Below are 11,736 nucleotides of genomic sequence, written 5' to 3'. Positions count from 1 at the left end.
TGTTCCATATGGTGCATTTGAATCATGTTGGATTTTTCCTTTTTGTTTCTCAATGCGTATTTTGAATTTGGATCTCGATTTTTTTAGGAGGTGTAGACATTTGTGTTGTGGACATTCACAAAAAAAAATCTGATTTTTTTTTCAAATTTGGAGCATGGGAGCACTTGAGTCATTGCATCACCTAATAATATTCTGCCGGTTTTAGAATCCGTTAACAAATTCGGAACTCCCTGTCACGGACCCGGAGACGGTTGACCCGAAGTCGTGAAGCATTGATAAACACCAACTCGGCACGGCGCAGCCAGTTCCCCCGAATTTTCCCCCGTCATCCCCGGCCAGTTCCTCTGAGCCCGCAACGCGCTCACGCAATACGTTTATAGGCAGCCGGCCGCGGCATTCATTCATTACTGGCGCCGTCCGAGTCGCGGCGATGGAGGCGCACAGGCGGTGGGACACGTCGGGGAGCGGGTCGCGGTACAGCTTCAGGACGTCGGTGAGCAGCCTCGCGGACCTCGGCGGCGAGATTGTGGAGGCGGAAGCGGAGGCGGGGCGGGCCGCCGCGGACAGGGTGTTCGTGGCCGTCCCCGGAGAGGTCAAGCACGGGAAGAGCGCCCTGCAGTGGGCGCTGCAGAACCTGGCCAAGGACGGCGCGCAGGTCGTGGTGGCCCACGTCCACCGCCCCGCGCAGATGATCCCCATGAGTAAGCCTTCCTTATTTTATTTTATTTCATTTTTGGGTGGTTTTGGCCATGGATTATCTCTGAGGAAGAAGGTGTCCGCGAAATCGGATGGGGATGCCGATGCCATTTTAGCCATGGATTTTGTTTGTTGGTATTTTCTATTTTGCTTCGGCCAACAGCAAGCCGAGCCAATGGTTAGACATTGACTATGTACACATCCAACAGGCCTTGAAACCGGCAACACAGTTCGCTTTCTTAGGAAAAGCATCACCATTTGGTGTCAATCTAGCATAAATTTGCTGCAGTATATCGGAACCAACATGCACAATTTATTTGTTTTAGATTCACAGGGTGGCATCAGGCATAAATATTCTCAAGCCATTTAACTGAAAATTTGCGTCCTACCTTTATGTGGTCATTTTGCTTGGGAGCTCACAGTAGACTTTACAGGATTTGTCCTTGTCACATTTTGAACCCCTCGTCTTTCTGTTCTTCCAGTGGGAGCAAAAATGCACTATACCAGGCTGGATCCGGAACAGGTCAAGGACTACAGAAAGCAGGAGCTAGAAAAGGCATTGGAAAGGCTAGAAGAATATGTTGTGATATGCACAATACTCAAGGTTTCCTTCCCTACATCTGCCACGTCTCTCTCACGGACAAAATAACTATAATCAAGGAAGATATCATCGGCATGAAACTTTTCTGGGCTTTTTGTTTAGGTGCAACCAATGGGGTGTGGTGGCAAAATAAATTCGAAAATTAGCTTCAAAGTGCGTCAGAAAAAAAATCTCTTTCTTGGAACCTTTTATCACATAATGGATTTTGATTTTGCTTGTATACGTGGGTAGAGTAAATTGGTAAGTGCGTGTTGAGTTCATTTTAGATTTATTTTCATGTTGATTTGGTGCCTCAGCTGACTAGGTTACATGAGTGTACCCTAAGGATGAGTTGTGCATGATATGTTGCCTCTAAGTAATCCAGTATATATAAACTAACAAATAGGATAACTCAAGAAACATATGTGTATCCCGATTGCAATTTTGTTTTTACCATTTTGCTTTCACAGGTCAGTATGAGAATCTGCTTGTACCATTTTGCTTTCACAGGTCAACTGTGAGAAGATAATAATTGAGAAAGATGATGTTGCTAAAGGACTTGAGGAGCTTATTGTCCTTCATGGCATCACCAGACTTGTCATGGGAGCAGCTGGAGACAAACATTACTCAAAGTATGGACCAAACACCTTGATAGTTCTCTTCTAATGCCATCTTCGTAGTTAAGATCTCCAGAATATCATTAGAATGAAGTGATACACCGCAAATCTTGCTTGTTCCTGATAAGTACCAGTCCGTGTATGGTGCTAGTAAGAAATGAGAAACAAAAAGGCCTTGACATTTTATGATACCAAAGCTAACATTGATGGCAAAATTGTAGGAAAATGAAAAGACCAAAGTCCAAGACAGCACTCAGACTAATGGAGGCAGAAGCCTCACCATGTAAGATATGGTTTACTTGTAAAGGAGAACTGATATGTACCAGGTATGATTAAGCCAACAGCCTTAAGATAGGCACTTAGTTTTCCTTTATATGGATCTCAGTAGAGTGCATTTAGCAACATATGAAAATTAGTTAGCCTTACCTGTCAATGGCTCAATGCTGCAGGGAAGCAAACACAACCATTCCAATGATACCACCATCACCTGCATCGACAGTTGCATCAACATTATCAGCAAGCAGCATTTCCAGCCACATGAGATCGATTACGATCCACCACTCAGAGAGTGAAGCACCAAGCTCAAATGGAAGTCCACAGCAGAATCTAAACAGATCGAGAACAGAAGTGATGCGACATCACTCTCGAGGAGCTGGCGGTACGCCACCTCAGCTATTTGAACCTTTGGAACTCAATGCGAATGCCAGGCCAACAAGAACACCATTGAGTTCTATGGATTCCTGGGATGAATTTGGGAGGAGATCACAAAGCTCCTGGTACAATCTATCAAGGAACGATGATGCAATCAGTGTCTCCGAATCAGCAACACATCATCCAATGCACGAGTCTGACGATGACCGCTTTTCATCTCCTTTTCATGAGCTCGTACGTATCACCTACTGTTCTGTCGAAGTCTCACAATATTAATCACCAAAGAAAGAACTCCACCTAATGAAATGCAACAGATAACTGAAGTGTTTGTGCCATACAGGAGAATCCAGGTGCTGATGCGGAAATGTACAGTAGACTTGAGGAGGCTCTCCGCGAAACTCAAGAATCGAAGAAAGAGGTGTTCGAAGAATCAACCAAGCGCCGAAAAGCCGAACTTGATCTGCTTTCAGCTCTTCAAAAGGTAACTGGTTCTGAGTTCTAACCCATAAGTCCGTTCTTTTAAGGCGCATAATTTCAGATTGTAAAGCGCCTGCACTGAAACCAACTAAAGACAATCTAATCTTACAGGCCAAGGAGTTGGAGAAGTTGTATCATCACGAGCTAAGACAGAGAAAAACAATCGAGGAGACACTCGTGAGACAGGCGCAGGAGCTCGAAGCAACGAAAATTCAGTGTGACACGATATACGACCAACTACATGATGCAGAAGAACAGAAGGCCGTGTTGGAGCAGCGCATGACCGAGATGGAGTCTGCTCTTAGAGATGGCGAGGAGAAGCTGGCCACAAGCAAGTGCCTTCTCGAAGCTCTCCAAGCAGACAAAGAGAAGCTGCAACAAGAGAGAGATGCCGCGGCTGAAGAGTTGCACCAGAAGAGCGAGCAGAGAATTTCTATGGCGACTGAAGCATTGAACACCGAGTTCTCCGCCGTTGAGCTCGAGCAGGCAACTCGGAGCTTTGACGAAGCGCTCAAGATCGGCGAGGGCGGGTTCGGGTGTGTCTACAAAGGCTCACTTCGCAGCACAACCGTGGCTATAAAGCTGTTGCACCCGAAAAGCTTGCAGGGCCAGTCAGAGTTCAACCAAGAGGTAATCCTTCAGTTGATCATCGTTGGCGTCAGTTCACAGAGTCGGTCATGTCTGATCCTGCAGCGATAAACGCCATGGCAGGTTGCTGTCCTCGGCAGAGTAAGGCACCCGAACCTCGTCGCGCTGATCGGGTCGTGCCGGGAGGCGTTCGGCCTGGTCTATGAGTACCTCCCGAACGGCAGCCTCGAGGACCGGCTCGCGTGCGCGGGCGACACGCCGCCGTTGACATGGCAGGTGCGCACCAGGATCATCTACGAGATGTGCTCGGCCCTGACGTTCCTGCACTCGAACAAGCCGCACCCGGTGGTTCACGGCGACCTGAAGCCGGCCAACATCCTCCTGGACGCCAACCTGGTGAGCAAGCTGGGGGACTTCGGCATCTGCCGCCTCCTGACGCAGTCCGGCACCTCCACCGCCGCCACCACGCTGTACCGGACGACCACGCCGAGGGGCACCTTCGCGTACATGGACCCGGAGTTCCTGTCGTCCGGCGAGCTGACGCCGCGCTCCGACGTCTACTCCCTGGGCATCATCATCCTGCAGCTCCTGACGGGCAGGCGGCCACAGAAGATCGCCGAGGTGGTGGAGGACGCGGTGGAGAAGGGGGAGCTGCACACCGTCCTCGACACCTCCGCGGGGGCCTGGCCGTTCGTGCAGGCCAACCAGCTCGCGCACCTCGGCCTGCGGTGCGCCGAGATGAGCAGGAGGCGCCGCCCAGACCTCGCCCGGGAGGTGTGGACCGTGGTCGAGCCCCTGATGAAGGCCGCCTCGCTGACCGCCCGGCGGCCGACGTTCGCCGCTTCGCCGGACGAGGCCTCCACGCCGTCCTACTTCGTCTGCCCGATCTTCCAGGTACGTACATGACATGACGGCGCATGATTTTTGGCGAGCAAGATTATAAGGTTCAAATGAATCTTGCCAAATTATTCTTCTGTCATGGATGGTGAACAGGAGATGATGAGTGATCCGCACATCGCGGCGGACGGGTTCACGTACGAAGCAGAGGCGATCAGAGGGTGGCTGGACAGCGGGCACGACACGTCGCCGATGACGAACCTGAAGCTCGCGCACCGCGAGCTCACCCCGAACAGGGGGCTCCGCTCGGTGATTCTCGAGTGGCAGCTACAACATCAGCGGTACCATGAGGACTGGAGATGACCAATCCTTGAACACGCACGAAATCCTGTAAATGGTGTACATAAAAGTTTGAATCCAACAAAATTGTTTGGAAGGGACGGATTTACCGATAGTGATCTGGAAAAATCGCGTGCCTGTGCCGTGCGTGGAGTCACTACTACAGAAGAACTGCTCATGACGGGCGAGCGCCAAAAGGCTACCGGTGGCGGGAGCCCGGGAGGGCGTGGTGCCACTGCTCATGGACATGCAGATTTTCTGGAGAGCGGTCGATGCTGTGTATGGATCAGCCAGGCGGGTTGGATCAATGCTAGGGAAAGGGAACGTGAGTTTAGAGCAACTCCAACGGGTCGACCCAAATGGACGGTGATTTTGTCCGGTTTTTGTCCGTTTGGGTCGGCCAGACGGGCACGGATGCCCGCTTCCGTATTTGGGTCGGCGCATGCGTCCAACACTGGCCTGAGATCCATTTTGACGGCGCCAAAAAAATGAACGTATGCATATTTAAAAAAAAGAAACAACATTAATTAAATATTAAAGCCGGTCACGAAGGCCGGCGAGAGTCCACGCGTCCACATTTGCATTAAAAAAATAAAAACAGCCTAAACTACGAGGTGGCGCCCTGTCCTAGGCGTTGTCGTTGTCGTCCTCGGGGTCTGTAAGGTCGATGAGCGTCGGCGCCGGCCTGGCCCAGGCGAACGCGTGTTTCAGAGCGTCGTCATGTCAGATTGTGCCGGCGCAGGTAGTACCGGGACGGGGGGTGTGCGGCCGCCTGTGCAGCTGCGGCCTTGATGAGGACATCTTTGCCGCAGTTACACCTGCCGCCACTCCTACCAATTATTCCATCCGGACCTATAACTAGAGCGTGCACGCGTCAAATAAAATGGCCAGATACTATCGCTCTTTCGTATATATGATTTGACTGACAAAATTACGATGCTACACTCATGTTCCGATTTGCTTGTACTTAGGAACAAAAAAGAGATTAGAGATGAAGCCAACTGTTCATTCAAATCGGATGGAGCTACACTGCATGCATGTCCAATGAATCCATTCCATCCATCAACCATGTCACATGCATGCATGTATCGAGGGAACCATCCATCACAGCCATCAATTGATGTTACGTGTACAAAGACAAAAGCACCAGGACCAAAGCACTTGGGTTAGGAATCAACTACCAATCATGCGCAGTAGAATATTTGGGCTTCGGCCTGTACGCGTGGACCTACAGCGGATCGCAAGAAACACAGCGAACCGACTCGGCCGCAACATCTGCATGTAATAAATAGCTATCATAGATTAGGGTTTAGACTCGGATTTTATTGTATTGTCCAGTCATCGCTACAATAATTTGCATCTACGAGACATGTAGGACTACCGCTTTGTTAGATCTACAATGGAATCCCAACTTTTCATCTAGTTTGTATACTCAATTTTTCATCCGCAATTTCAGATTGCAATTCATTATTGTTCTTGCTGATTCTTCGGTTGCATGCAGAAACACTAACCTCGTTATTCAAGTTGATCGTGTCTACAACAAGATTAATAACCATCGGAGATTGATTTAGCGATTGCCGAGGCGTATCGTCGAGTACGGTATAGCCGGATCGTCAAGGTCAAAATCCACCAAATCGATATTTATCTCCACTCTCATCGAAAGATTGGGCCGCCGTCACATCAGGCCTGGCGCGCCTCCTCCTCGGCCTCGCGCTGCTCTTCCTTGAGGTCGCGCTCGAGCATCTCCTCGTACTCGCTGCGACGGCGCTCCTCTGCCAGCCGGCGCTGGCGCCACATCTCGAGGTACGCCTGCTCCTACGCTGGCGTCGCCCCCAGCCAAAACGGTGGCACGGACACCCACTCGCGCACCACTCCCCTCCAGGAGAAGTGCGCGATGGGCTCGGGCTCAGGCTCCGGCTGCGGCTCCGGCTTGATGGGGGACGGCGGGGCCACCGGCGGCACCACGCGGTCGCCCGCCGCGGAGAGGGCAAGGGCCTGCACCATTGCCTCCTCGTACCGGGCCTCCTCTTCCGCCTCCGCTCTGCGCCGCTCGTCCTCCTCGCTCTTCCGGCAGACGGCCGCAAGGGCCGCCTAGTAGGCGTCCTCCGCCGCCTGGTCCTCCTCGCGGACGATGAGCGCCGGTGGCGGCGACCTCCGGTCGACCTCGCGCACGCCCCGTCGCCTCGCCTCCTCATACTCGAAGGCGAACCATCTCGCCCAGTTGGGCGAGTCGGCTGCGTAGGCGGGGTCGCTGCGCTACTCCGGCATCAGCAGCGCCCGCCGGCGCCGCACCTCCTCCGCATGAGCACAAGCCGCCCGCGGTCCCGCCGGCACTGGGATCCTATCTGGATCCAGATGCCAGTCGTGCGGCAGCGTCACGTCGGGATATGGCAGAGGCTTGCGGTGCTGCCAGTGCCACTCCACCTGGTGCACTGGTACGTTCACGCGCTGCCTCTGCCGGTGAGGCGCCGGCGCCGGCGGAGGCGGGAGGAAAGGGGTGGCGGGGGATTTGCTCTTGGCCTTGCTGCCGTTGGCGCCGGAGAAGAGGCCCATCTCGTTGTGGTTGTGGTGGCTAGGGTATGCCGGCGACGAGGGAGCAAATGTGGGCAGATGTGCACGGCAAGTTTGGATGAGGACGGCCCCGCCGCACGATCGGCTTAAAAAAGGACGAGCGCCATCGCTGGCGCGTGGGCCCGTCGTCATAATTTTAGCTGACCGCGTGGGTAGCGGGTAGTTGGACGGCCGCCATGTGGGGACGCGGCGGATAGTGAGAAGGCGCACGAAGCGTCCGTTCGGCGTCCGCGCCGACGCATTTGGGGCGCGGACGCGACGCAAACGTGATTTGGATTTGGGTCGGCGCGTTGGGCCGCCATTTTTGTCTACGCCGATCCAAACGGACGCAGGCGGACGAAATGGGTCGGCCCTTTGAAGTTGCTCTTAAAGAGAGCAACTAACGATCGCTCTTTCAGGAGCCTCCCAACGTCCCAACGATCACTTAGGGGTGGGCTGAAAGTGCGCACTCAGTCGCCGGCACGTGTCGTGTTTCGGGGTCTTCTTCGGATTTTTTTTATTTTCCGCATGCCTTTTTGGCTTTTTAGATTTTTTTGGGGGGTTTGGTTTTCCGCCAGTCTTTTTTAGCTTTTGGACGAAAAAAATTTTATAAGAAAAATGTTTTTCTTTTTCCTTTCACGAGAGGCACAACCACGGATTTTTTTTTCTTTCCGCAAGAGGCACAACCGTGCCTCTCGACAACGGAAAACAAATACGTTTTCTTTTTATTTTCTTCCACGAGAGGGACGGTTCTACTTTCGCAAGAGGCACAGTTTTGCTTTCGCGATGTGCCTCTCGAAAAGGAAAAAAAATGTGTTTTTTTTTCATTCCGCAAGATGCATGGTTTTACTTTCGTGAAAGGCACGGATGTGACTTCCGGAAAGGGGGAAAATGTGTTTTCTTTTTTTCTTCTTCTGTGAGAGGCATGGTTTTGTTTCCACGAGTGGCATAATTTTGCTTTCTTGAGAGGCACGGCCGTGCCTCTTTTGGAAAGAGAAAAAAAACATGCTCTTGTTTTGGTTTTTCCGTCCGGTTTTTTCGTTTAAAAAGTTCGTCAAAATCTATCAAATTGGGATCTAGTTTGAAGATCTTAATATGAGTAATCCAATGGTTAAAATGGTTCAAGATTTGGGCGCATGGTTTAAGAGATAAAATATTTTAGAAAAAAGGAAAACTTTCAAGTTGCGACAAGTGACACATTACATGTGCATGCAGTGCGTCACTTGTCGCATTCTGAGGGTGAAAGTGATCTTTGAAATGAGTACTTATCAATTAGTGATTTCGGAGTTTAAAGATGTGAGTTCGGAGTTTAAAGATGTGAGTTTGCTTGTGGATTGGACTTGGGTAGTTGAACCCTCTAATCAGACGAGGACTTTCTGAAATCACTAATTAAGGAGTACTCATTGCAAATATCACTTTAATTTCCCTAGTTGCGACAAGTGGCGCACATGTAGCGCGCCACTTGTCGCAACCTGGGAGTTTTCTCGTTTTTCGTAGATCTGTTTATTCAAAACGTTTTATCTCTTAAACCATGCGTCCAAATTTTGAACCGCTTTCACCGTTGAATTCCTCGCGTCGAGATCTTCAAAAACAGATCCCATGTTGATAGGTTTTGATGAACTTTTTTTACGAAAAAACCGGATGAAAAAACCGAACGGGGAGCCCGGGTTTTTTCCCTTTCCGAAAGAGGCACGCCCGTGCCTCTCACGAAATCACAACCGTGCCTCTCGCGGAAGCAAAATCGTGACTCTCGCGGAAAAAAGGAGAGAAAACACATTTTTTTCATTTCCGAGGAGGCACGGCCGTGACTTTCGTGAAAGCACACCCGTGACTCTTGCGGAAGCAAAACCATGACTCTCGCGAAAGAAAAGAAAACAGGAAACGCGTTTTTTTTTCATTTCAGAGAGGCACGGCCGTGACTCTCGCGAAAACACACCCGTGCTTCTCGCGGAAGCAAAACTGTGACTCTCGCGAAACAAAAAAAAGGAAAACGTGTTTTTTTAGATGCACGGCCGTGACTCTCGCGAAAGCAAAATCGTGAAGGCAAAAACCGTGACTCTCATGAAAAGAAAAAAAAGAAAACACATTATTTCGCACAAAATATTTTTTTTCAGTTTTTTTATTGAAAAGCTAAGGAAGACCGATGAAAAACCAAAACATCGAAAAAACCCGGGAAAAAACATTTAAAAAGCCGAAAACACGTGCGGAAAAATAAAAAAGTAAAATCCGAAGAAAGCGCCCAAAGCACGACACGTGACGAATGGCTGAGAGCACGCCAAATGGCGCTGATCGTTGCGAGGCTTCCGAAGAAGCACTCGTTAACTAGTTGCTTCCATGACTTTCAGGGAACTGGCGCCCACTGGCGCACCTACTGGGCCGGCCCAGGAACACGTAGCGGTGTAGTGCGAAAAACCTTCCAAAACAGTTACTCCTGTGAGGATTTGAGCTCGCGCTGTTTAGATACAAAGCACCGTGCTATCTTACATTTACTAAGAGCTAGTGATAGCCTCAAAAGAAAAACTAAGAGCTAGTGATTGATTACAGCGTGAAATGTTTAAGAACTATCCGTGCTATTTCTTGCACATACATTTTTGAAAAAACATGATCTTTCTTGGGGGGAAATGTGAACAAAATAAAAAATTCATGTATAAAATTCATGATTTTGAAAGAAATTCATCAACTTTCAAAAAATGTTCACAAATTTGAAAAACTACATCGAGCTTCAAAACAAGTTCACACATTCGAAAAAAGTTCATCGATTTCGAAAAAAAGTCCATCGATTTTCAAGAAAGTTCAAAAATTCAAAAAAAAGTTCATCAGTTTCATAAAAAGTTAACAGATTCCAAAAAAAAGTTCATTGATTTGAAAAAAAGGTTAATGGATTTCCAGAAAAAAATTACAAATTCAAAAAAAACATCGATTTTAAAGAAAAAATCATAAATTCGAAAAAAAGTTCATCGATTTTCAAAAAAATCGCAAATTCATAGAAAGGTTTATTGATTTGAAAAAAGGATCATCGGTTTTCAAAAAAAAGTTCAAAAATTCGTAAAGAAGTTCATTGATTTAAAAAAATCAACGATTTTCAAAAAACTCCATCGAATTTTTAAAATTTCACAAATTCCTATAAAATTCATCGCTTTGAAAAAAAGACATAGGTTCCAACGGTTCACGAATTTAAGAAAAGGAAAAAGAAAAAGAGAATTAGTCACACGAGGTGACGTGACACGGGTGGTTTCTCTAGTTTATTTGTACTGGTAGATCGCAGGTTCTAGTCACGGCCAACCCACCGCGAGTGTGCGTTTTTGGAGTTTTTGCAGGAAAAAAAATCTAAATGGGCCGGCAAATTGTAGTGATTTGCCTCCAACCAAAAAGGATTTTAAAAGCGTGGGAATAGATGAAATCACTAATTGGGGAGTATTTTTTTTAAAGATCACTTTCACCTCGCATGTGCGCCACTTGTCGCAACCTAGGAGTCTTCCCTTTTTTCATAGATCCATTTATTCAAAACGATTTATCTCTTAAATCATGCGTCCAAATCTCGATCATTTTTCACAGTTAAATTCCTCGCGTCGAGATATTCAAAATTAGATCCCACGAAAAAAGCCGGACCCAAAGCACTTTTTTTCCTTTCCGAAAACCGTTTCCGAGAGGCACAATCATGCCTCTCGCGGAAGCAAAATCGTGCTCTTGCGAAAATAAGAAAAAACACGTTTTTCCTGTTTCCGAAAGGCACATCCACACCTCTCGCGGAAGCAAAATCTTGCCTCTCACGGAAGTAAAACCGTTTCTCTCACGAAAAAAAAGAGAAAACACTTTTTTTCGTTTCCGAGAGGCACGGCCGTGCCTCTCGCAGAAGCAAAATCATGCCTCTCACGGAAGCAAAACCATGCCTCTCGTGGAAGAAGAAAAAAAAGAGAAAATATTTTTTTTCTGTTTCCAAGAGGCACGACCGAGGCCTCTCACGGAAGCAAAACCATGCCTCATGCGGAAGCAAAACCGTGCCTCTCGTGGAACAATAAAAAAGAGAAGTGAAAGCAAAACCATGCCTCTCACGGAAGAAGGAAAAAAGAGATAACACATTTTTTCCGTTTCCAATAGACACGACCGAGGCTTCTCACGAAAGTAAAATCATGCCTCACGCTTGCCTCTCGCGAAAGAAAAAAGAAGAGAAAATGTGTTTTTTTTTTCGTTTTCGAGAGGCACGATTGTGCCTCTTGCAGAAGCAAAACCATGCCGTTCGTGGAAGCAAAACCGTGTCTCTCGCGGAAAAAAAAAAGAAAACATATTTTTTTCGTTTTCAAGAGGCATGACCATGCCTCTCACGGAAAAAAAAGAAGAGAAAACATGTTTTTCCGTGTAGAAAAAATCTTATTCGAATTTTTTGATCCAAATTCTAAGGAA

General features: G+C 48.3%; 1 protein-coding gene across 1 annotated transcript; it reads left to right on the top strand.

The window, feature by feature from the left end:
- The first annotated feature begins 320 nt into the window (after positions 1 to 320).
- Positions 321 to 4,904, top strand: LOC119317336 (U-box domain-containing protein 33-like). The gene is made up of 9 exons (XM_037591770.1): positions 321 to 701; positions 1,179 to 1,300; positions 1,787 to 1,908; positions 2,115 to 2,219; positions 2,343 to 2,778; positions 2,885 to 3,025; positions 3,133 to 3,651; positions 3,733 to 4,503; positions 4,603 to 4,904. The coding sequence occupies exons 1-9, from the start codon at positions 431 to 433 to the stop codon at positions 4,807 to 4,809; spliced, it is 2,694 nt and encodes an 897-aa protein (XP_037447667.1). The 5' UTR covers positions 321 to 430; the 3' UTR covers positions 4,810 to 4,904.
- Positions 4,905 to 11,736: the final 6,832 nt, after the last annotated feature.

The sequence above is a fragment of the Triticum dicoccoides genome, chromosome 6A, assembly GCF_002162155.2.
Source record: "Triticum dicoccoides isolate Atlit2015 ecotype Zavitan chromosome 6A, WEW_v2.0, whole genome shotgun sequence".
Taxonomy (NCBI): Eukaryota; Viridiplantae; Streptophyta; class Magnoliopsida; order Poales; family Poaceae; genus Triticum; species Triticum dicoccoides.
Note: the sequence above shows the minus strand (reverse complement) of the source record. Positions and strands in the feature narration are given on the sequence as shown.